The sequence below is a fragment of the Cygnus olor genome, chromosome 3 (assembly GCF_009769625.2).
Source record: "Cygnus olor isolate bCygOlo1 chromosome 3, bCygOlo1.pri.v2, whole genome shotgun sequence".
Lineage (NCBI taxonomy): Eukaryota > Metazoa > Chordata > Aves > Anseriformes > Anatidae > Cygnus > Cygnus olor.
The window spans coordinates 48662754-48688725 of NC_049171.1; the positions used below are offsets into that span (position 1 = coordinate 48662754).

Below are 25972 nucleotides of genomic sequence, written 5' to 3' on the forward strand. Positions count from 1 at the left end.
GGTTCACTCTCCTCTGACGTTATGGACAACAGTTGTATTTCAGTGGTGTGTAGGAACTGCATCTGAGTTCTTGGACTCATTGTGTTAATGTTATACAAAAGGCTACTGTTACCTCTATCTTGCAAATCTTACACTCTGAATAGGCAAGGTATGGGAAGAAGCAGAGGCTGAAGTTCGCAAAACTGGCAGAATAGAGTAGGAGAAAATATTATGGCTTTCAACCTAGTGCCCTGACTGCTAGACATCATTCCCTATCTAGGTAACTGTTCTGATGTTCTGTCATGAGTCATTTTATCCTCCATAAGCCAGCTGTCTGTTAGTGGTAGTTGGAGAAATGTGGAACCAAATGTCTTTTCTTTCAGTCCCATTCGCTCTCCCTCTCCCATTTTTATTGCTAGTGTGTGGAACCAGTCCCATCACCTTTTCTCCATCTGAAATGAGCAGAGATGAAACCTTCAGGAGACATTTTGAGAATACTTGTTGATCCAAGTGGGTGGATCCCAAAGACAAAAAACAGTCATTTCTGTTGTCTCTTTAAGACAAGTTCAAGGCATGTTCACTATTGCAACATTCAAAGAAGGAAGTAATGAGAATGAAGCCAACCTCTTTTCTCTTTTTGATTCTCTTACTTCTCTGTGGTGGAAGGGTTAAGGGTTCACTGATTTGCGTCCTTCATCTGATGCACCGATTTCAGTGATTCACTTCTTCCTCACAGAAGACTGCTGAATGTAAAATGTGAAATTGCTTCTTGTTACTGTACCTTGCTTCTTGTTTCATGATGGTAGCTCTTCCTAGGAAACACAAAAGGTCTCATTCTGTCTGCTGAAGGTGCATGCTAATCATATGTGAAACTGCTAAGCAGGAAACCAGCAAGCAAGTAAACGCTTCAGACCAAGGGGCAATATTAAGTAGCTGTTCAGAGAAAATGTATTTGCTTGTTGTAGCAGCACTGAGAGAAAACAGAGCTAATGTCAGAAAATAATTTTAGTTTAAAGAGACGTCCCACCATAAGACCATCTGTTCAGGATCTAAATCAATTCTCTTTGATATTGCAACATTTTTTTGTTCTGTCTTCCTGGATTTTCACATAAGCCCACTCAAAACTGTATAGCAAAACTGGTTCCCATTATTGCAACTGTGCTTAGGCTATCTTCATAACTCCTCATCTGTTCCTTTGCATTTAGCCCCATATTGGAGCTCTTTGTCTCATCTTCAAAGCCCTACACAATTTAGTGCTTGTTCTACCATCTGCTCATCCCCTTCACTGCAACCAGACAGTTAGATAAATGTTCCCGTGCATTATATTTATTGCTGTTGCTGCTTGCATTCTGATATCTACTGATAAAAAGCCAAGCACATTTGTGATATACAAGTAATTGTTTTTATTTCATTTCCCTGCAAATCAATAGTGCTTTTAAAGCTGTTAATGAGCAACAGTATGGATGGAGTTGTGGAGGCTGTCAGAGTCTTTGGCAATCTTTCCCAGTATCATGAGATCTGTGACTTCATCGTACAGAAAAAGAGTGAGTTTTGCATTTGTAGGAGTCCTGTTTTTAAATGTCTATAGTTCTAAAAAGGAAAAATTTCTAATAAGCTGTCTGAATTAAAGGGTAGAAGCAATCTTATTTGATATTTTGCAAATTATGCCAATCTTAGAATACAACAGTTGTCATTATAAACACCATTTTATTTCAGTTTCATTGAAATGGAAATATTGGAGTAGGAAAAATGTGCCATGGTGTACCTTCACTAAGGTAAATACTACCAAAAATAAACAACAAAAAAAAAGTTTTTCCTAAAGACTATAGGTTTGAATTTCCCTTCACTCCTTCATTTCCTTAAGTCCTACAGGTTTGCAGTGATTGGATTTGAAATGAAAATCTAACTCAATTCTCATGTAGGTTCAATAGCACAAGTTTTTGGTTCTGATATTTGACAGCTTATTAGTGCTTCATGATATGCCCCAACAAAGAGACCTCCTGTTTGCCTCTGGGTGAAGTAGGATACAAGTCTTCTCAAGGCCTTTTGCTTTTGTTGCTTGAAGAGCTTTGGGAAAAATGGCTACTCCTTGCTACCCAGAGAAGGTGTGTCTTAAGTTTAATTAAACACCAGTTCACTGCAAATTTTTTCTGTCTACCTGTCAGTGCTAAAAGTGAGGTGATATGCCACAATATGCAACCTCTTTTTTCAAGGGTGAACACATCAAGGCTTGTGGAGGGAGAAGGTATGTGCAAAGGAAGAACTGATACCTAGTAGTTGCTTGCTAACGAGCTGTCTCAGCCAAAGGACTGAATTTTCCACCTTGGAGAGACTGTGGTGTCAGTGTGCTGAGCTCAGGGGGAGCTGGGAGGCTGCCTCCCCACTAGGCAGGACTGACTCCCTCGCTGGGGTTGCCTTCCACTGCCTACTGAGTTCAGAGTCAGCAAGCACTGCGAGATGCTGCATGCCCAGCATCTGCTGCTTGCCTGTTTCCTGCAGAAGCCCCAGGCTGCAGCAGTCCCAGCTGGACTTGGTGCAGTCTAAGGCAACCCTGCCTCTCAAGGAGGTAAGAACTTCCCTCTGTGAGTGCCAAATGCCTAATCTTAGCAGTTTATGCTGACTCTGTAATTGGAAGGAGAGTGATACTTTTAAGAAGTAACCTGTAATCCAGTTTGGTCAATTTAAGCTCTTCTGATTGGATTTTCACATTACTTTGATGTAGAATTTTGTAGGTGTTGTGTTGAAGAAACTGGTGTTCAGCATGATGTAGTAATGGCTATCACTCTGTCTCATAAGCCTAATCTAGAAACATCACACTAGTATGCAATGAGGTTATATTTTTGAGTAGGGTATCCCTGTATCGGACTGCTTTTTGAGTGTACATGTTCAATAAGTGTGTTATAATGACAACCGCACAATAAGTCCCACTTCTCAGTAATATCCTTTCCTTCTTTACAATCCAGTATACAAGTTTGTGATTGCCTTACTTGATGCCAAGAATCAAGATGTCTGTTTTTCTGCCTGTGGAGTTCTGCTCAATCTCACAGTGGATAAGGACAAACGAGCTCTTCTGATGGAAGAAGGAGGAATTAGGAAGTAAGTTCCTGATTATGTTTTCAAAGGCCACGTTCTGGTAGTTTCGCCAAAGAGTTTCAATCAGATTCTTTTTCACCGGGGCCAATAATTTACAAGGATGCATACTTAATAAATATTCAGGATCTAATAGTCTTCAGGAAAGAGCCTTTCATATTCTTCCATATGTGTGGGTGGGTTGGTTTTTTTGTTTGTTTTTAATTTTTTGCAAAAGCCTTAAAGTGGTTTAGCCTGCTGCAGTGCCAAGAATTGTAGAATGATCTCCCAAAGACCCTCCTGATATATACAGGTGAGAGTACAACGCGATAACTAAAGCATGCTTGTCTTTGCAGTAGCTGCTTATGCCTGACTTAACTGGATCCTATGTGGGTTAAATATAAAAATAATGGACACATTTAATGTGTATCTGTTTTAAAAGTGAAGGAATTAGCATACCCCACATGGTCTCTTACAATTTTGGTAGCTACTTAGTACTTCAGGAAGAACAATCTGATCTACCCGTGCTTGGTACCAAAAAAGCTCCTGTCTTCTCTCTCTGAGAGCTCAACTTTAAGGCACTTTTATTGTAAGTGGTATTAGATCTTGAAAAACCACTGTGGATGAAACACTTGTGGCTTTGATGTTCAGATAATAGCGGATCCAGCTTAATTGGAGCAACATGAAAGATCTTGTTCTTACGCTTGTAAAGCAGTTGATACAACCCGCATTTATGTAACAATATGCCAAACTTTGAAATGCTTTCCTGTTCATGCATCATATAATTACTTACTTTATACAGTGTAAACAAGACTTTTTGTCTGCTTATCTTCCCTTCCCATGTTCTGGTTAACTTTGAAAATTTTAAAGGTGAAAAACAGAAATAAAAATAAAATACAGGTTCATTGAAGAATCAATGTGAGAAATATGAGAAACGTCTACCATATAGAATCATATAGAATATAAAATTCTCTATGCTATGCCTCAAAATTTGTGAAGCAGGAAGGAAAACTAACAATATGAAATAAATCCAGAGAATATGCAAGTGATTACAGTCAGGGTGACCTCCTTAAAAAAAATCAGCTCTGTGGATTTTTGGAAATGAGGTTACTCTACCAATATATAGTGGTTCTAATAAAACAAGGAATTAGTCTCATCAGAGAGATAAACTTCAAAAAATTAAAGCAAGATCTTTTGTTTTTTTATCGGATGCATGCCAGTCTTCTGCAGCAAGTGCTCTCAGAGATGGGAGAAAAAGCAAACTTTCTTTTGGTTGCTTTTCAATTACTGGTGTTTTTAGCCACACCTGAACGTGATAGATATTCTGTAGTTCCTTTACTAATCACCAGACTATAATTCTCACGATGAAGCCAGGAAGTGAGGGTAGGAAGGCATCATAGTGTTGAGGAAGAGAACAGCAGTGAAGGATTACTATTAGAGAGATCGCTAGGGACAGCAGGTGAAAAACAGTGTTTACTTCTGCTGCCCCAGGACTTGTGAACAATGCTGTTTGGTAATGAGAACTCTGGATAGGTACTGTATGTAAACTGGTACAAGCAGAAAAGTTATAGCATAATTTCAGAGTCCTGCTTATGATCTAGCTTGCATTTGATATCTGCAAAGAGGTGAAACTGGGAGAAAGGCCAAGAGCCTAATGGTCCTTAATAAAACTAGCATTTCTGAGAGGAGCCCACTGGGAATGCAGGCTGAGGAAATACAGGAAGGGATGAAATCTGCAAAATAGTCAGACTCCACTGAACCTAAGAGGTAATTCTGTGAGTCATAGAAATAGCAAGTTATTTTGGATATGTCTTCTGGTTAGATCCTCTGATGTGTAATAAGGTGGAAGCTCTGACTGAAGCTTTTTCTGCATTCGCATTATCTTTCCCAGGTGAATTTTTGGTGCCTGATAAGGTTTGCTTGCATTGCAATCTCTGCTGTGATAGCTACAGATTTGGGACAGTCACAGATGGCCACAAAATTTGTTGGAATTCAGCATCTTTGAATTGGTTGCATTTGTGACACGTGATTGAAATTGGTCAGTTGGGTTAAAAAGTTACTGGAGATGGACAGATGCAGACAGGTATACATACATATATATGAGCAAAAGGCACATTTGCATCCTTAGGGAATTAGACTAAGTGAAAAAGAAGAGAGTAGCACCTTAAGTTTTTTAATGTAGAATTTTCCTGCAACCTTTCATAGAATCTACACACATTTTGAGACTGCCTGGATTTTGAAGGGCTCAGGAGAAAACTACATGGAGCAAAGCACTGTTTTTGTTTGATACTGACAGGTTAGTCGACTGTTTACGAGACTTCGGGCCAGCGGACTGGCAGTTGGCTTGTCTGATATGCAAAACCCTGTGGAACTACAGTGAAAACATCACAAGTGCAGCCTCATGCTTTGGAGAAGATACTGACACGTTGCTGGTGCTGCTCACATCGCTCTTAGGTGAGATTCACAGTGTTGGTCTCTTTAATTAATAATAGAAATAGAAGGGGCAAAATCAAAGCAGTATTGTTTGGATGGGAAGTCTGTCTGTGGGGCTTTAAGTGGTTGGCCCATACAGACCATCCAGCAACACAGTGGTTTATTGTCATTCAGCACGTTCCCTTAGATTTTGCACATTGCCACGGTGGAATTGGCCATTGTCACCCCGCTCTCTAGCCTGTCTAGTTAGCATGCCACTAATGCTTTTGGCCAGCTGCCCTTTTGCCTGCTTGAGCCAACTGTCCTGTAGGCTTTCAGCACAAAACCTACTTTTCCCTGGATATGGGCCCTTGTGGCCTCAAAGGTAATTGCAGGTATTTACAGAAGCAGCAGCTCAGACAGAGGAGTGTGTTTTATTCCTTGAGAGGCAGGACTGGGTGGCAAGGGTCCTTTATCTGCCCTTCTCTTCTTACCATGATCTCTATGTGTGTGAGGATACATCCTGACAGTTTCTCATCTGCTCAGTAAAGCTAGGGAGGGTGTGCTCCTCCACAAATACAGGCTGGAAGGTGCCTACAAGTGAATATTAAGACCTTGATTCATTTACCCAAATGGATCTTTTCATCTGCACATTTGTTTGCTTTGGATTTTACAGAATTTAATAGTCTTATAGTTACTATATTTCATTTTCCTTCTTCACTTTATGAGCACTGCTTTGGTGGTGTTTTTATTATAGGCAAGTCACTTGCAATTATCTTTTTTTTTTTTTAATTAAAATGTAAATGAAGTTGGAGCAGACCTTAACTAATTTTGATTTGGTTTTAAGGGGAAATTTAGTAAAGATTAATGCTTGCTGTAAAGAAGACTACATGTTAGTCATACCCAGATACAAAGTGAGATCCTTGCGGTCTATTTTGTTTTAGACAATCAGAAAACTGGGTGGTTTTGTGAGGATTTTTTTCCAGTTACAGTAAAAAATATACTGTAATTCTCCTTCATAAGTCATTACTTTCGTTACATCCCTTGCTGTAATGATAGTTATAGCATACCTTAATATGAGAAGTAATTCCATTTATTTATCTGAAAATGCTCAGTATTTCAAGATCATGAGTGCACTTTTTAATATTCTGTAACAGAACTGCAAACTTTACAGCCACAATCATACTTGAACTTTCTGGCATGCAATAATGAATATGCGTTTTTGTTTTGGATAATTCTTAATTGTTTCTTCCTCTGCATTTAACACTGCTTATTCCAGCAATTAAATTGACTGCAGAGCCCAGGCTGTGGAGTAATTGGAACTCTCATTAACGAGTACAGCTTTCATGAATTGGTTTGTTCATGTACAATCACAGTTCCAGTTACAGCATGCAATGACAATTAATCAAAAATAGGTCAGAAGTAAATCAGAAGGCTAGTCTTCCTTCAAGCTGTAGTCAGAAGAGGAGCTTTAGAATAAAAAAAAAGCTCATGTTACTCATTGGATCTAGTTCCTCTGTGTGTTAAGAGCCAACAAATTTTTAGTAATAGCAGCTGGTTAATATTGTCCTACATCTTTGTCCTCCCATTGTATCCAGTAACAGCCTTGAACTGTCATTGCTCTGATTCTTTCGCTCAGGAAGCAGGAGGCAACTTCTGACAGTCAGGGGACTGTCCTCCAGCTTCCTGAGGGCGTGCCAATGGAGCATGGCACGGCAGACACCTCAGTTCACCTGCTGTGCTTGGCCTCCTCCCCTTTATTTTTCTTTCCCATACTTGGACCAAGATGACAAATGATATGCAGGAACCAAAGGGGAGTGGAAGTAGCATGAAAAGATATTGGGACCGAGAAAGGCTGGACCAAAAGCACCGTTTTGTCTTTCCCTGCCTGATCCCAGAAGCCTGAGATGCGGTGGCACTGCTTCCCAGTAACACTGCCATTTGCCCTCTATCAACTGCTCCTGAGTCTTGTGTCACTTTAGTGGCTCAGAGCTCCTTGCAGCTGGCGTTTCCTGGCCCCTTGCAGCAGCTTTGCCTTGCCCCACTCCCTCGGGAGTAGCAGTGGAGATGGGCCTCAATCACGAGAACATTCTTCTGTCTGATCATCCAGCGAAGTCTCCTTCCCCCCTCTCTTTTTACAGACTTTTCTTCTGCTCACTTTTACCTAGAATCATAGAATGGTTTGGGTTGGAAGGGACCTTAAAGATCATCTAGTTCCCCTGTCAACTCCAGTTTTGGAGCCTTAGCACATGTGAATTCTTACAAGACATGATGGGCTCCTGGCCTCTGCCTTGCAGGAGTTACAGGGACAGGTGGCCCTTGTAGACTAGAGTCCGTATGCTACTTTTCAGCTTTCCCCACAGCATGCAGACCCAGCGTGCATGTCTTGTTCCTGGGCACGCAGACAGCTCGTATGCTGTTTGGCCAGCAAGCAGTTTTGCTTGTTTTGAGGAGGGTCACGGAAAAATTACATTATCTGAAGATGCACAGCTTGCACGTGGGACACTCCTCCTCACTGATCCCCAGTGTTACTCACGTTCTGTATTGAGAAAAATACTCTGGGTTCAACACTTCAGCTTTTGAATGATTCTGCCCCTCATTTTTGTAGTCTGGAGTCACTGGCCTCAGTGATTCCATACTTTTAGACCTATAAACATTCAATTAACTTCTGGGAGGCACCACTGTCTAGTAAAGTGGAGAAATGTCTCTTGTTCTGTGTTAGAACATAATTAATATGGGTAGGGTAATCATTTCAGGAATAGGCAAAACAGTTCTGCCTGAAAAGAAAAACCACAATCCCTTATCTTGCTCCTCAGGGTCTGCTGCTGAGGTTCATTTCGCATGTGCTGGGCCACTGTGCCATTGATAAGACGGGAGCCAATGGGCACAAGTTGCAATACGGGAAATTCCAATTAAATATTAGGAAAAAAGGTTCCGTCATGACAGGGGTCAAGCAGGGGAAGGGGTTGCTCAGAAAGGCTGAGGAGATGACATCCTTGGAGGTGCTCAAAACGCAACTGTACCTGCACCAGAGCAACCTCATCTGAGCTGGCTCTGCGGCGGGCATGGCTTGACCCCGGTGTCCTCTGGAGCTCCTATCTATAACCTAAATTATCCCATGTTTCAACTGAATGTAGGTCTGATGTCTAAGGCTGGATTTTATCTCTGATTACAAGGTTTCTTCCTGCAGAGATGTGGCATTTCCCTTCTTGAATGTTTTTTTTTCCTTTTTTTTTTTTTTTTTTTTTTTACATAAAGCCTCCTAAGTGGCATCTTCCCTCTATGCAGTACCTCATTTTAGACTAGCATTTTGTGATTTTGGAATCTGCTTCACAATCAGCATCTCTTTAATTTTGGTAATTTGGAAGCCCTGTAGTGGCTTGGAAATCAAACGTCATTAGCTGTTACTGGTAACTTCCTATGAAATGGAGCCATCTTCGTGGATGAATATTGCAGCCTCTTCTTTTATGGCTGTTGCAACTTGCAGCTCAGGCTATATGCTCTCACAGGCACCTTGCCATTCTTTTACACATTAATAGCTGTTGTTTAAGCATTGACTCAGTGTGGGTAATGGAAGTTTCTCTTCAGCTCCCAGCAGGCAGCTCTCTTTAAGAGCTATTTAACAGATTGTGAATCTGGTGCTCTTTCGCAGCCTAGGGCGAAGATAAGTCACGCTGCCCATTAGGTGGGGGATTGTACCTTCGTTTCTGGTCCGTTTATGGCCTAAGTGCTGTCAAATATGCTTTCTGTTAAACTGTGCTAAGCTCTTGCATGAAAACGTTTGTTCAGCGTCATCAGTCGTGTTTGCAGAGCCCTGACTCAGGAGCATGCTTCTGGTTGCAGACTGATTCCTGTGAGAGTTTGTTTCTTTGCAACATCCAGTGCCAGGCAAAATGGAGGGGAAAGAACAAGTGATGGTGTCCTTTCATTCCTAACATTCCTCGTCTCTGTTAAGACTATTGTTTTATTTATGAAGTTTGTGAGGAAGGGAGGGCACCAATAATGTATTAACTAGTCTGGTTCAAGTGCTTTAAGCATGATAGTGGATATAGCTTGATAGAGTCTTCACAAACCAGACTGGGCAAAGTAATTGACACAGAAACCACAGATGTAGTTAGATGAACAGATTTACTTACATTAGCAAAATTTTTGTAGGTAATATTAAAACCCATGTAGCTTCCAGGCTGAGAGTCACAGTTAAGTGCTTGGCCTCAGGGACACAATTTAGCTTGAGGTGTGAGAATAGTAGAAGTTGCAATACTCTTTTTACCATTTTCTGACATCCTTTATTTTCAGTCAAAGCCAAGCCCATTAGACAGTGATGCTTAGTTTGTCATAAGCATAGAGTTGTTTTTAAGCCATGAACTTACACAACTGGACAGTTGTATGTGCTGTGGTCATGAAATACATCGTTGGGTAAATATTAACTCAGAACTGATGGTGATTATTTTCCTTGATTACAGATGAAGAGCTAGTACTGGATTACAGCCTTGACAGAGATTTAAGGGACAACCACAAACTATATTGGGAAAGAGAGTTCAAACCTGTGGCAGAAAAACTTCTTGACAGAATTCAAAGCCATCACTCCTTTGTTCCAACTGTGACCATTACTGCATTTTAATCAGTCATGATATTTTTTTGTGATGTAGATTGTACAGCTATAGATTTCTAATATACCTGTTCATTGCCATTGGTAAGTATGTTGGGGAGCACAGGAAGATAATTTTTAGAAAGTTAGTAGAGCCTGGCGTTTATATACTGGATACTATCTTCTGAGAAGTTTGTATGAATTTTTTTGCATGTGTAATTACTTTTTACAATACATTTGAGTTGATCAAGCAGCTGTTCAGTGTGATTTGTCAATTAATTGTGTAGTTTCTTGGCAGGCAAGTTGAAACAAAACTATTAGCTGAACTTCTGATTTTAAGAGGTGAATTACCATTGGGTATCTGGATCCCTGTTGAACCAAAAATGCTGTATATTATAGAAGAATATTGCATGCTAGGAGCTACATCTTACCTACAGATCTGGACACACTTTTACTTCATCTAAAGCTCTGCAACAGAGTAACCCAAATGCTAGAGGCTCATCCTGGTGTGTTATGTTATAAGCTTCATTCCTTTGGAGGAATTTGTCTGTGGCAGCAACTGAGAGCCCCCTCAGTGGCATGGCTGTACCCTGGCGGTGCCAGGACCTGTGCTTCCAGGTGAGGAGGTGAGGTGAGGAGGCTGGGAAGTACAGCAGTAGTACAAGGGCAGGGAAACTTTTTTATTCCTAGTTTGTCCCCTCTTCTACATTCTTGGGGACTTCTTTGCTGTTGATAAGGCAGGGGAGGGAAGGTTTCATGGTCCACGTTTTGGGACTGGTGAGGAGGAAAATTCAGTGAAGGTAATGAAATCTGCAACATTCCTTTTGTCCCAGCAGCTGGGGTGTTTCCTCCGGCCAGCAAGGCTCAGTCCTGCAGTGAATAGATCAGGGAGCATGTGTGGCAGCCTCCACTGCTACAGCCCGCAGAGGAGAACTGCTCAGCTGTTCAGCATGGCTTGGCTCTAGCAACAGCTCTGCTGAACTCAAAACGTTCTCAGTCATTATTCCTTCTTTTCCCATTTTAATTTTAGCTGAAGTTGAGGGGGAAGATAAATGGCTTCAATGCCCCATTTGCTTCTTGGCAAAATGAGCGGATATTGGTTCTTGGGGGTATTAAAGGCAGCACGATGGGTAAGTGCTCCCCTGTGAGGAGAGCGCTGGAGGCATTTGTTCTTGGCATCTGCATCAAGGCGAAAGGCAGGCAAACACCATGCTGTGCAGTGCAGGGTGGGGATGCAGTGGAAAAGACCTTGTGGCTAAGTCCTGTCAGAAGGTCTAATCAGAACTGAAAAATGCTGAATATCTGCCCGAAACTGACTTTTTGCTCGAGTCCCTGAGATGGCAGGAATGTATGCAATTAGGATCTGTTCGAAGACAATGTTCGTTATTTCACTAAATGTTAGTTATTTCAGGGATCCAACCAGCTGAACTGTGAACAATGGCCCGGAGCAGTGTAGTGTGCTCTGTAGCACGGCAAACCTGGGCATCCCGCACCGGAGAGAGAAGCTGGGGCACCTCTGTCCTCATTACCAAGAGTTTGTCCTGTGATGGCTTCAGGAAGAGACATGTGCAGGAGCACTGGGTGGAGCAGAAAGGACAGCAGAGGCCTCAGAGCACCCAAGGAGCTTCACAGGTCCATGTCTTTTTCTGAACAAAACTTATGGGTAACAATTATAAGCCCCAAAATGCTGAATTTCTGATGTACTCTTACGGCATCTTCCACCATCTGGTTGTCTTTGTGGCAAACCTCAGTGCAGCTCTCTTGTGACTTCAGGAGCCCTTCCTATTTAGAGACCAAGTATGCAGCCTCTGCCACTTTTTTTTTTTTTTTTGTCTTGGTTGAACATGTGCACATATGCAAAGTTTTGAACTGAAACTATGAGATGGAAAGTCAGGGGGTGCTGGGGAGGATTGTTAATTGCTGCTCATGGGGCAGATGGCTCTGTCATGCTCCTATAACCAGAGGTTCAAAAGAGAATGCTGTGGGTTTTTGTTGTTGTTTGTTTTGTTTTCTTTTAATAGTTGCTGGCACAGACTGGGTGTGTTCATGCTGCCACTGGGAGCAAGGCCACGCTCACACCATCTCCTTCCACGTGTTGCCAGGCCTTTCGGGCAGGTTCCCCCACCTCCATCTCTTGGGGTGAGTTTTGAACACGACTCACGCCCACGACATTCGGGGAGCGTTGAGGTGTTGCTGCTGCGCCGTGCAGCCATGTGCTGCAGGAGCTGCCCGGGAGCTTGCAGGCTCACAGCTCGCAGCAGACGAGGGCAGCTCACACCACGTCAGCGACCGCGGTGGTGCCGTGGCTTGTTCCTTCCTCACGCCCTGGCATCCCACACTGCTGCTGCTCTGTGCAGCGATAGCCAATTGCCACTGTCACGGAGCGGGACTTTCGCTGGCGATTTAACCGTTTTCATGTTTTTAAAGACAAGTTGCCACTGCTCTTAACAGCCTTGCTTGCTCTCTTCTGCTTAGGACCACAAATGTCTTAGCGTTGGTAAGGGGAAAACCCCGAGCATTTTCAGCCCCTCACTCCAAGGTGGGTAGCTCTATGTGTAGTTATGATTGTCTGCAGGTTGTGGTTAGTCCTGTTCGAAAATGTGACGGTATGAAGCCCTTCGCACATGCTGCTGTTTACTGCTTGAAAGGGGAGAGAGTGTGTGCATGTCCCAGCATGTGTCTGGAGGTTTTATGCTGGAACCAGTTTGGGCTTTCTGGAAGTTTCCTGTCTACCTCTGAACCAATAAAAGAACAGCAGGACAATCAGATGCTGCAGAAACTCCATTTGCAGATTGGGAAGACACTTTTTTTTGTGGCATTAGGCATAAGTTAGTTTTATGATATGCCTTTAGACAGGAAAGTTTTGCTGTTTTTGGAACATTAGAAATCCTGTATTTTTAGTTAAGAGGAAATAGCAGATGCTTCCTGTTAGTCACAATTTTTGACAGTTTATTAATCTTTCTCCCCTCGATCATTTTAGTTTAGCTTCTTGGATTGTAAGTGTTCTCAGAGTGTGCCGTAGTGACAGAAACCAGTTTGAGCTAGCTTAACTCTACTTGTGGGGTTGGGTAAATCCATTTATTTTCTGCCTTACACAGAAGGCTCCTACATTCCTGTAAGCAGGTCAGAGTTTCTACGCTTGCGTGTACTGGAACCCCCCCATTACAGCCAGCTGTAGGAGTGTGTCCCTAAAAGTTGGTCACTCAGGCATCAGACGTCATCTTTCTGGATTGCAGTAAGGCCTTAGTCCAGAAGGATGCTGTGAAGGATGGTATCAAACTGTCCACCTGTGAGATAAACACGTTCACACCGAATGACCTGCCTCAAGGGCAGAGCTCAGAGGTTCGCAGTAAATGGGGCTGCACCTGGCTGGTGGCTGGGCACCAGCGGTGTTCCCCAGGGCTCAGTACTGAAGGTATTGCGTGCAGTTCTGAGCTCCACAATGTAGAAAGGATGTTAAGGGCCTTGAAGGCTTCCAGAGGAGGCCAACAATGCTGGTAAAAGGGCTGGAAGGCCTGTCCTGGGAGGAGAGGCTGAGGACACTGGGGTTGTCCAGGTTGGAGAAGAGGAGGCTCAGAGGCCACCTCGCTGCTCTCTGCAACCTCCCGAGGAGGGGAAGTGCAGAGGGAGGTGCTGGGCTCTGCTCCCCTCCCTGGGAACTGATGTCAGGATGCACAAGAACAGCACAAAGCTGTGCCAGGGAGGTTCAGACTGGACATCAGGGGAAATTCCTTTACCGTGAGGGTGGTCAAACACTGGAACGGGCTTCCTGGAGAGGTGGTCAGTGCCCTAAGCCTGTCAGTGCTCAGGAGGCATTTGGACAATGCCCTAGATAGCATGCTGTAACTTTTGGTTAGCCCAAAGACGGCGAGGCAGTTGGACTTGATCATTGTTGATCCCTTCCAACTGAACTGTTCTAAATCCCCCTCCCACTCCCTGGTGCCTCTTGCCATAAATTCCTCAGCCTGACTGCACAGAAGTGAATATCCCTTTTGATGCCAGAGGTCTTTTTGGCAGCAGTCTGTGAAAACTAGCAGCCTAATCTGGAACTAAGTTCACTGCTGGACCGTTTTAAAATCCATGTTAATCTCCAAGTGATACTTAGAGCTAGTCGTTGAAAAGAAGTGGTTATATAAAAATACATTTGCTATCTCCAGTCATCTCACACCCCTTACCTGTGAGGCAGCAGAAAACCCTGTGTGGCAGAGCATACCTGAATAGAGGGTAGAAGACTAAGGGAAGGAATGAGGGAGGATACTAGGAAGGTATGTGAGAGGTGTTCCCACTGTGATTTTAGTGAAGAAATACATTTTTTTAAAACTTTATCTCCTACCACTTTAGACTCGGTTGAAAAAATCATGGTTTGTCATTTTAAGTACATTTGCTCAGTTACTGTTTCAAGCATTTTAAAACAGTCTTTAATATACTGGGTATGTGAACAAGTGAGTCAACCAGTAAGAAGAGAAACGTGAAGTTAAACCACACAAAAACACCAAGAGAAAAAGTTGTTACCTTTATTTAAAAAATACCAATAATACTGACAAATTTAAAAAGCGATTCACACTCATACAAAAGTATTCATGTGTTCTCCAAAACCACTGTATATTAAATGTCAGCATTTTAATCATGTTTTGATTTACTAAAAATAGATCGTATTTAGCCTAGTTATTTAAGCAACTGCAAAAAATCAGTAAGACCAGCGCTGGGCATGTAATACAGTAGGACTGTTTGGCAGTCTAGAACAACATTCCCACACCTTGTCCTAGCTCCTGAACAGGTATCAGTTCACCCTTGAAAAACAGGACAAGAAGCTACTCGACACTTCATGTAGTTAGATCTCTAAAAAGCTCGGAGGACCGATGTCCTCTCCTTTCCATAGGAAGACCATTGCACTTTGGAGCTCACCAAATAATGCTGAACAAATGTCCTATAGCATCTTAAGGCTAAATTATTTGAGGAAATTGACTGCTATCTTTCAAATCATCAGTGTGGACAGAAGAGGTTTAGTTCTGATTAGAAATCTAAATAACAAGGCTTTTTTGAAACCACACACAATAAAGGCTCAGACAATAGCAGTGCTCACTTTCACTTTTAGCTTAACTGGAACAGCCTGTGTCTGTTCACTCCACCAGCACAAATAGCAGCATCAACATTTTCTAAAATTATTCTTGTAGGGAAAGCAAATGTCATCAAGTCCCACTTCTTTTCACGCTCCAACTCCTGTTGTATTTGCCTTAGAAGATCTATATACCTATCATTTGCTATATTGCCACAAGTTCATAGAGTGTCCCGTGCTGTCTAAAGCCAAAATACCATGATCAGGCAGCACTTCTGCACAACCCTGTCTTTTCAACTGCCAAGCGTTCACTGCCTACTGGCAGCAGTGATATTCCAAACACGGAAATAGCTGAAACTAAAGGAGTTATGGCACAATGGGCGTCTTAATTTATAGCTACCGTTGGTCCTGAGGCTTCGTATCTTCCTCTGCCATACTGCAGCTGCACAACATTCCAACGTCGACAGGCAGCTGGAGGCATCAGGTCATATAGCGAGTAATAGCTCTCAGAGCATAAAGTAGTTCGGCTTGCATCCGAGCTTCTACCAGAAGCAAATTTACATGGACCTTTGGGAAACAAAAGAAGTTGTGCGTTAGCAAAGCGCTCGCAGTAACGTGCTTCGGTAAAAGGAAGTCTGTGGGGCTGTGGTTTTCGTATTAGTTTTTGCCTTAGCAGTGGGGGAGAGCTTTGCACATTTCAGCTACCCAGCTAATTAGCTCTATCAGGAAAGCTTGCTGAAGGAGGAAAGATTTAAGGAACGCTCCGGTACTGTAGCACAGTGCAGCAATGGGGCACAGGTACGTTTAAGCAGGGCCAGGTTCGTAAGAAGAGGTAGGTGACCTTTAGTAGACCAACTGGTTTAGCTGGAAAAAAAACAGACAAGCTTTCAAGCACAGAAGCCCTTCATCAGCAGCAGACTATGTGCAGCTTGGGAACAACTGTTGAAATTGAGCTTAATTCAGTTAATTAATTAGTCAAAGGCAAAAGGGTGGTTGGTACCTGTGGAGCGGAGGGGGTTGTTAGCAAAGGAAGAGGTGATAAGGTCGTTTGCCCCTGTGGGACAGAGAGAGAAACACAGGTAATTATCACCTGAACAACATGGGAGTGGTTAGCTGAGGTGAAGCACACCAGAAATTGTAACATGCCATAAAACTATTGTCTCTGTTGAGGTAGAGGCTTTCAGTAGCTGCCAGAGGTACGGATTTGAGTGCCCCAGCTCATCTTCTCAATGTATTTACTGTATTTCTTTGGGCAGGAGATCAGAAACTATGCAGTGGAGGGGGGTGAAAAGTATTCTCTCACTGACAGCAGGTTAGCTGACAGTTTTGGCATGTAAGGGCTGTGTTTGGTTTCACTGACATTACTTCCATGAGGACGGTGAGAGTGGCTGGTGATTGCATTCAGGAACATGTATGATCCTTGGATTTTGATGGTTAAGTAGATGCAAGGTTTGGGGCTTTAAAGAAGGGTTTATGTGCTTGAAAGCTTGTAAGTCTAACAAAAAAAAACCAAACCACATATAGTAGTTTTTTTCACCCTTAAATCATCACAGTTATAGTATCCCTGTTATAATTAGGTATCTCTAAACTATTTTCACAAGGAGTTTAGCAAGAAATGGAGCCTTTGATATGAACACTGATTAAAAAATATTACGAGAAGGTGCAATTCAGACTGTAACCCAGCAGTAGGCCCTTAGACTTTTAAACAAAGTAACTGCTTTGGGGCCATTCACAGTATGAAAAGAAAAAATATTTCAGTCTGGGAAGTGCTATACCCCGAATTAATTTACTGAACACAAGCAGAATCCCAGTCACATCAGCCAAAGCTTAAATGCTAGCTGGGTAGGTGTGGCGTTAGCATGACAAACAGATCTCCCACCCATGTCCCTCAGACCGCACGCACACTGTACCTTCTCAGAGTGTTCAAACTGCCTCCAGAAGCTATCGTACATTCTTTTTGTGGTCTTTTCAGGAGTGCAAACCACAGTCTTGATATAAACTTTAAAGCTGCGGTCCAACAACTGATTAATTTCACCGTAGTCATAATCATCGTATCTGTTCAGAATTGAAAGAAAAACACTTTCATTTTCAAGAACCAGATATTTCACTTGCCTTGTTTGTAGGTTCCTTCAAGAAAATAAATTACTGTGTAATTTGTACCACTAGTGTCCCTTCCCCATACATACAAATATGTTAAAAAAAAAAAAAAAGTACGTTTGCTTAATAGCTCTGCTTGGTCTGAGTAAAAAAAATATAATAACGCTAACAATTCTGATATGTATAAAAACCGTAGCAAAACTGACCTTATTCCAAACATACAATGAATATAGTTCCAAATAGCTCGTCTTAGCATTGAGGTATCCACGTCTTTGTGCATGGCCATTGTGTTGTAAGTCAGATTATAAGCAATGTGAAACTTCTCATCAAGTAGCTGTCCCACGTCTGGGTAAAGACGATTAACCAAGGAATAGCCATGGTCTTCCCAGGAATAATCCTTAGAAGAAGTAAAAATGCAGAATGGAGCATTTCAGAAATGAACTTGTGAAGGCCTTGTGCTTTAATGTAATCTCTCTCAGGGCACATAATCCAGTATGGGGGTTTTGTTCAGTTGGTTTCTGCTTTAAGTCTTGTCATCCTTGGGGCAGTAAGCTAGAGCACAGCAATTTCTGGGTTTGGTATTTGCCACACAACAAACAGACTGCACCCTAAGCTTCCTGAGAGCAGCCCCCATCCTTGTTACCTGAGCTCGGAAGGTGGGCACGTGCATTCCATGTCTGGAGAAGTCTTTGTAACCATAGCTGGTATCCTCAAAGTGACGAGACACATCTCTTGTCGGTGCCGATTCTTCATCTTCTGTTAATTGCAAAGAGAATTTCATGCAATTTCAGTAAGAACAAACTGAAGTGTACTAGGGGAACTGTTACAGAAGAACGGGAGTCTGTGCTTTTTAAATAAACACATGGTTTCATTGGAATACCTGTAATAAAATTCTTTGGTACACCTTAGCGTGAATTCAGCTATTCTTTTTTTTTAGAGGCAATTTCATGAAAAACACTCAAAATCTTTCTGATCTGCAAACATCTTTTTTCCTTTCTTTTGTGTACCAGTCTTCATCCTATCCCTCTGGTCTAGGGGGTACTTTGCTCTGAACTCAGGTGGTCTTTAAAACTGTAAAAAGGAAACTTGGTTTGGAACAGAGACCTTATTGAAAAAAGACCTCTAAGTCTTCCATGCCAAGTTTATTTTACAGGAAAACATTGAAGAACCCACAACAACCCTAAGCTTCTAACAGATTAAGTGTTATTTCAGAGTCACCTGAAACGTAACGTTTTGTAGACTTAAAAAGCTACATCTAAGGACTTCTTTTTACAACGCCTCATGAAAGAGGTTTAAAAGTTTCACATTTCTGTTGGAAATAAATTTCTACTAAACTCGATATTGGTCAGGAAGTATTAATGTATGTTTGGGGTGCCACAAATCTTGGCACTTCTTTGCTTTTAAGTGATCCTGCAAGAAAACCAGGCACCCCTAATCTTGATCCCTTCAAAGCAAAGGTACTGTTTTTGAGACATCAAATAACACTTATTTCTTAAAGTGATTTAGAACACATATACACACTACATCTGTGCTACCTGAAGAACACACGAACATGCTTTCCCTCTTCTCTCTTTCAAAACGGGTGGCCATCTCTTCTTGGCTGGCTTCCTCTTCATCTCTGCACTCCTGCAGCTGCTTCATTTTCTCCATGAGAGCTTCAACTTCACAGACGGACTCTGTAGTCTTGAAAAGGAGACACAAACATTTCATTTCCCTGTGTAACAAGAACTGACAATTACAGTAGAAATCATCAAACCAGAAAATTTAAATGCAGGCTGTGTCCTTCATTTACATCATTAAATACTGATTTTTCCAGGAAAACAGCTCTTGAAAGAAATCTGTACTGACCTAACAGTTCACATTTAGTCATCATCTTTTCTCAATAAGATCTCTGGCATTTTTAGTATATTTTAAGACTTACTGCGTTTTGGAACAAGTGGTTGTCACAATAAAATTGAAATAATTTCTTTTACCTAATCTAAATGTTTAACAACTGAAAAAAATAGGGGCTGTAACAGAAATTCTGATAGAGGAAGTAACCACAATTTACTACCCAACTGTATTTTTCCCTTTCTCTGCTCACATATTGAAGAAAACATATCGAAAGGGAAAGGAAGAGTGAGTGTAAATGCAGATTTAATGAAGCCTCAAAGGACAGCTAGCACAAGATAATCTTACTTCACAAGAGCTGTTTCAACACCATCACAATATGCTATTAATTCAGTATCTGGTCCTGTAAAAATCCATCAGCACAAAGCAAAATGAAGTTATCTTCAATTTAAATTGTTCTCCCCTTTTTCTCTCTGCCTTTTGCAGTCAACTTGCTCTTTGAGAAAACCGGCAAGCTCATCCGACAAAATCTGAGTGCCACCCACGCTATTACAGCAAAGTCTCACAAGCAAGGAACCTACACTGAAAATATCCTGTTGTCGCTGCTCTTAAACCAGCGCTCAGTTCACATCATGCTTCTCACCAACTGGAAGCAAGTGCAGATCAGTGAGCACAAGTGCTGCAGGCAGGAAGTACTGTTTTAGACACATGGTCAGAAAACTGTGAACGATCTGTCGTGTGATGCACCACAAACACCTCAGGGCATCAAAGACTAGAATCAAAGGAAGAGCCAAATTTCCACTGCACACGTGGAATAAAAATCTTTCCTGGCCACTGCTACTCAGGACGCGTATCATGATCAAGCTGAGGTCAGCAGCACTCACTCAGATAGGCAAACAGATAAGAGATCAAAAAAATAGACAAGAGAGATTGTATCTTTGTCTCTTCCTTTGCTAGCTTTCCCCAGTGCCATTTCAGCTCCTCCTTAATGTATCTTTTCAACAGGTTAGTCCTCAGCTAGGTTAGGCTCATCAATACCACTGAACAAAAAGAGATGCATGCACGGGTATCCTCGATGTATTCCATTTACAAAGAAACGACTTCGGTTGAAGGAGAGTTTTCAGACACTTCCCGGGATACTCACAGTTGGGCTGGCATGAATGTCATCCACCCTGTGGTAACCATTTGTCATATCACAGATGCAGTAGTTACTGACGGAAGGTGGCCTGAAGGTGTGACCCCCTTCACAGTCGATCTCCGGGCTGATTCCACAGCCAAATGTGAAGGAAGCCAGGGAGTGGTAGTGTGTAAGGAGAACTACTGCGTGGATCAGCTCCGCCAGGGACCAGCTGTTTTCTTCAGTCTTCAGAAGTCGCTTTAAAAATAATGCAAGACAAAAGCATTACTTTTAAAAAGGGGTTCAAACGATTCCACTTTCATGCAATTTATCAACACATTTATTTGACGGACAAAATTATTTTTCCAAAATCCACAGTTGCTCCCTAGCTCCCTTCTGCCCTAACTCTCTGCATGCTCGCTGTCCTGTTAGGAGGTTACCTGCTGATAGCTGACTTGGTGACTTCTCTCCCCTCTCCAGCCCCCAAGCAGCTATCGAGGCAGTTGGGGTTTCTGTTTTGCACCATACGGTTTGCACTGAAGCCGGACTTGACTTGTGTCGAAATTTCGCACCTCTGGTGAAGACGCAACCACAACAGTTGCCTCTTTCTTCAACCGGTCTTTACAGACTTGGAAAACCCTGGCACCTCCTGGCAGATCAGCTGTGCAAGAACCTGGCATCAAGGCTGGGCTCCCTGCGCCTGGTCCCTGTGGGTGGGATGCTCTGCGTTTGACAAGAAGCTTCAAACCCCAACTTCCCCTTCAGGCAGGAAAGTGTGGGAGGTTTGGGCCTCCCGGCAAAGCGTGCGTCCTCCCCCACAGCCCAGGGTCCTGCCTCCGCTCTCCACCTGGCAGGCAGCGCGGAGCGAGTCCCAGCACCCACTTCCGTGCTACGGGTAAAGAGAAGGGCAGAGGAGGGAAAATTGCCCCAGTAGCCACGGCCAGGGCTGGGCAGGAGTGCCCCTACTGTGAGAGCTGCTGTTGCTGCACACCCAAAGCTAGCTGAGCTGGGTTACTCTTGGAGGAAAGAGCAGCAGAAGCAGCCGCTTTGTGGCTGGTTGGTGCTGCGGTGCCGGCCGGCTTCCACCCTGCACTGTCACGGCGTCCCTGGGCTGCTCTGCCCTCCTGCTCCCCCACACCCAGCCTGGGCATCGGTCACCTCCAAACTGCCATGCAGGGGCAGTGTGGGGGCATTTAGCCTTTTCCTTTTGTTCTTACTACTGGCTTTTTTTCCCCCCAGATAAAATTATCTTAGATATAAACACCAGGGACTCAGAAATGCCTGCAGAGAGATTAGAGCTCTGAAAACTGAGCGTTTGAACCAGCGAATACTGGGACAAAAACATGGTGATCTGTGTTCAGCCTGGCACCATCTCAGAAATGCTCGGGGATTTCTGGTTACTGACAGCATCCAACTTAAGGAAGTGCACATCTGACCACACCAGCATCGCACCAACAGAATACTGACATGACAATTCTGAAATACCAGCGTATCATAAATTAAATTGGTTTGTGGTTTGAGACCAGTAATGATTATGCCAGTTTTACGGGGTTAGCACAAGTGATATATCATGCACGCAGTATTGCAGTGACTAAACACCAAAATGAAAGTGATCTGAAACACAGAACATCTCTCACCCTGTCTGGCTCCTAACCCTAAGATTGCATTTACTGAAAAACAAGGGTACATTCACATTACTCCATGAAAGATTTACCTCGATATGCTCCTTGGTGATAAGCCAGGGTCGGTGAGCCAACATTTTGTTCAATTCTCCCAAATTTTGCAGTTTTTGAGGTGCATTTTCCAGCCCATTCAACCATTTAGGGTCTCCACCAACGTGAAGGAAGTCATTCACATGGAGGTTAACAAGGTAAGAGCACTGATGTCTTGCTGCAGCCTAAAATGGAAAACACGGTTGTGGTACGGAAAACAATTACAGTAAGTTAGTGCATTACAACAAATGCCACAAGCCATCATTTCCTCAAAATATTCAAGAATAAGACTTGCAGTGTTCAAAGGCTGAATTAAAAAAAAGCCTGTTTTGATTATTGGTCTCATAACACAAATATTCCTCATTTGTCTACATTCTAATGATGCTGGCTACAGGTGCAACATGCCTACATCCAGAGAGAAGTACAGGCACAGATCTATTGTATGACCTGTAGCCACTATGCCATCCTGCACAGTACTCTCCAGCGTGGAGGAAGCAAGACTGCTTCTAGGCAAATCTCTACCAGCTAGAACAAAAGCAGGTTTTAGAATGCACATAGCAAGAAAAACTAAGGGCAGCTTTTCAGCAAAGAAGAGATCCAGTGTCATTTATTCAAGCTTTAATACTTTTCCCATCAAAATAAGGTGCAGTACAAATCTTCAGTGTAACTTCAGCAGGCCATTGCTGACCATTGCACTGGCAGACTGGAAATGATAAAATCAGCCACTTCTGGCAGAAAACCTGCTCAGAATTCAGAGATTCAGAAGCAGATAATGGGACTACCGAGTCAGAGAGAGGTGCATTTTTAAGACTACGCACACAAAAAAGCTGTCTTGAAAACCATTTTCTGAGATACTAAGGAAACCAAGAATAAACAATTCTTATTTTTATAACAGATTTTTTTCTCTTCCTTGCATTCCTACCGAAACTATGAACATAAAGTACTGATCTTATGAAACAATTTGTAAAACAGACACAAACAAACCTACTCTGTTTTTCCCCTTAGCTTCTGATGAAATGCCTAGCCAACTAGAAACTGCAAAACACTGCTATTAAAAAAGATCAGAGAGAGTTGCCAAAGCGGCTGTTTCTGCTTGCTGCTTTACGTTCCAGCATACCATTATCCCGATGTAGTGCCGGTAATGAAGAGGGAGTGGACCATCCATCTGCAGCAGATAGTGCTGAGTTTTCAGAAAGCTTTCAAGGTACTGCGGGTGGAAAACCATCACCAAGGTAACATTGTCCAGTCGGCCCAGCGTAGCAAAAGAATCTGCAAACAGCGTGTGCATCATGGCGTCTTCGTTTCCCACTTGAATAGTCTGAGTTAACAGAAAGAGAGATTAATAACATTGTCTGAGCAGTACTGATAAAATAGAAAAAAAAATGTATTACCACAGCACCCAGGCCCCCAGTGAAAGGAATTATGAGATGCCTCTCCTAATGGCATTAAATCAGTGCACATAAAGCAAGGCAGGAGATCCCTTCAGCACCTCTCATTTGGATCCCAAATGATTATATCAGCAGCAAAAAGAGATTTTTGCCTTTATACTTTCTCTCATGCAACACTGACTTCTCCTCAACTCTCACCTTCACTTTCTTGAATGCCCCAAATTCATCTTAAGTTATTATAACAAGAGCGAGCTAACTGAAAAAATATTTTTTACTGAGAGGAAAAGAAGAAAACAAGCAAAAAGCTAGCTAAGATGACAAGAGAGAATTATAAAAGGAAACTGAAGCTTAAGGCTCAGAAATTCCTAGAAAACCACAGGCATACTACTAACTTTTCCTCCGCTCCAAGTTCTCCTACCAGTCGCTCAGAAGAGAAGCACCAGCAATGCTCAGCCACGGCACTCTGCAGTTTGTCAGATATTCAGAATGGCAGTGGCAGCTCAAGAAAAAGTAACCCCGGAGCAGAGGGGCAGGTACCTTGTGGACCAGTAGGAAACTACATCCGGATGTTCACAAGGAAACACACACTCTTACACAGAACAGTATTGGGTTTCTCTAATGCTAGAGAGCAGTACAGGAGGTGTCATAACTATTCCAGAGTTCCCCTGGGCTCTCGTTGGTTTGTACATCAGAACTGTGGCCAAAGTCTCACCAGGACTGAATGTGATCACAACTGAAAATGTTTTGCAGTTCAGCAGCTGTCCTGAAACCAAATGTGGGTTACTACTAAAAGAGTGTTCCTTAAAAGCATAAAGTTCACTGTGTACTTGAAAACACCACCACACCTCCTTCTCTGGGATGAATCTGCTTGGTCCGTGTCCCAGTGGTCTAGGAATTCTTATTCCAAGTTCCTAGAAAAGAAAAATACACCATCTCAGCGTTCAGTTATAAACAGCCTTTTAGCTGTGGTTGCAAGAAAGAAAAAAATTTGCCATTCAGAGCTGAGCTTATTTGGGTACTTGGGGTACTCTGACACCGGTACTTTCACCAGTACCATTTGTACGAATGCAAATTATTTTTCTGCAAGTACTTTAGAACTAGTCACACTTGTTTACAGAGCACAGTCCCACTCCAGCTACAAAAACTGCAACAACAAAGGCCCTGTCAACCACAGAAAAAAACACACAAATATATATATGTATGCGCACAGTACAACCTGGTTCACAGAAAATTTTGCATAAGGCAGATTCTGGCAGGGCGTCCGGGACACGTTGTTCAGTACAGAGCCGGCTGCTGTGTGGTTATGCCACTGATACAAAACGAGACTGATGTATGTGTGTACATCCGCAGTAAGCAAGCACATAACACTCTGTGCATCTGTCAGGAAATGAAACAGCTGTAACCCTAATCAGATTTCTTTTTCCCCGACCTCAAAGAGGTCTTAAACTGCTGAAAGTACCTGATCTACATCTGCGTCTGCTTTCTTTTCAAGATGGGGTAAGTAGCTGGTCAGGCTCACGTGAAGGTGAGGGGGAGCACCCTGCGGTGCTGAGGCACTGCAGGCAAAACAGAGCAGAGGGGCACCTACTGCTCTTTTAGGATTCAAGAGCAGACAGAACCCCTACAAGCTGCCTGCCAAATCCAGATTTAAATTTTGCTACGTTTTCCCTACATAGGCGAAGGCTGTTACAACCAAGCAATACTGGTCTCACTAGTGCACCTTCTATCCTTAGCTGAGGTTTCTATTTGCAAGAGTTCATCGCACGAGAAGCAATTTTATTAATCAGTTACTGTTCCCTGAACTTTCCACTAAGACTAAAAACCAGCTTCTGAAAACTGGAAACGACCAGCACGGATCCATCTCGGAGCTACCGAAGCCCACCAGACTCCACCAGCCTCCAGCACCTCTCAGACCTGTGTCAGAAGCCCTCACTTCTCTTACTGGGGAAAATGGAGACCAAGCAGCAGCTCTTACCACCAGCCATTTCACATATCCCACAGGACAGCAAGGGTTGCAATGGGGCTTTTTCCTCCTCAGGGTCCTGACATTCACGAACACACCCTGCTTGTCAGCTAAGGCGCTAGCAATGCCACTTGGTGTGGGTTAGAATTCATTTCTTAAAAACCCTCTCTCCTCAAAGCTTCCTACCATTCTTAGTAATATTACAGCTTCTTATCCCAGCTACAGCCGCACTAGCAAATTAGAGGAACATCTTACATGCAAATGACAGCAAGAGAAACGTCGGTACACATCGTGTAATTTAGCAGAGGCCTGCAGTTGTCTGCCAGCTCAGCCACTCCAAGAGAAACACCTTGAAGTTTAATTCTTGAACAACTGCGTTTCAGTCTTCCCTGTCCCAGAGGAGTTATAAGGAAGAAAAAAACAAATTTTCAGAAACAAGGCGAGGCGACCGCTGGTATATTTTGCCTCACAATCTAAAATACGTCCATGTCAATATGCGTTACATTTTTAAAGCATGCTGGGGCCAAACTGCTGTTTATGCTCCACAGAACAGGCAGCGTTAGGAAGGCACGCTAAAGGAAAAAAACGAGCCCTCTCTGCGAAGTGACATTGGGCTTCCTGGGGGACTGAAGAAGTTGCCTTGTTCTCCTCAGGCCCTGAAATGACAGCATGGATTCAAGCATGGGTTCAGGGCTCTGCTCTGACAGGGAGGTTGCAAAGGACTTGTGAGCATGGCACTTCGCACTGCCTCCGTTTCCCAT

At 42.9% G+C, this 25972-nt stretch overlaps 2 protein-coding genes across 27 annotated transcripts in view; one reads left to right on the forward strand and one right to left on the reverse strand.

The window, feature by feature from the left end:
- Positions 1–10299, forward strand: part of ARMC2 (armadillo repeat containing 2) — a 67221-nt gene extending 56922 nt beyond the window's left edge. For 8 of the 11 annotated variants that reach the window (XM_040551611.1, XM_040551602.1, XM_040551605.1 and 5 more), the window contains 4 exons: positions 1410–1523; positions 2943–3075; positions 5345–5502; positions 9924–10299. In XM_040551611.1, the coding sequence (XP_040407545.1) occupies positions 1410–1523; positions 2943–3075; positions 5345–5502; positions 9924–10081 (563 nt within the window). In that variant the 3' untranslated portion in view covers positions 10082–10299. Of the gene's footprint in view, positions 1–143; positions 1524–2942; positions 3076–5344; positions 5503–9923 lie in introns of those variants that run through there. The other 3 variants (XR_005818218.1, XM_040551607.1, XR_005818217.1) reach the window with 3 other exon arrangements.
- A 4249-nt stretch (positions 10300–14548) lies between these two features.
- Positions 14549–25972, reverse strand: part of SESN1 (sestrin 1) — a 75428-nt gene continuing 64004 nt past the window's right edge. For 4 of the 16 annotated variants that reach the window (XM_040551612.1, XM_040551628.1, XM_040551615.1 and 1 more), the window contains exons 2-11: positions 24094–24159; positions 22978–23178; positions 21863–22045; positions 20176–20406; positions 18737–18884; positions 17845–17957; positions 17408–17598; positions 17015–17159; positions 16105–16158; positions 14549–15671 (exon numbers count right to left, since the gene is read on the reverse strand). In XM_040551612.1, coding sequence (XP_040407546.1) covers positions 15585–15671; positions 16105–16158; positions 17015–17159; positions 17408–17598; positions 17845–17957; positions 18737–18884; positions 20176–20406; positions 21863–22045; positions 22978–23178; positions 24094–24159 — 1419 coding nt within the window. In that variant the 3' untranslated portion in view covers positions 14549–15584. Of the gene's footprint in view, positions 15672–16104; positions 16159–17014; positions 17160–17407; positions 17599–17844; positions 17958–18736; positions 18885–20175; positions 20407–21862; positions 22046–22977; positions 23179–23640; positions 23660–24093; positions 24162–24707; positions 24835–25972 lie in introns of those variants that run through there. The other 12 variants (XM_040551614.1, XM_040551623.1, XM_040551616.1 and 9 more) reach the window with 7 other exon arrangements.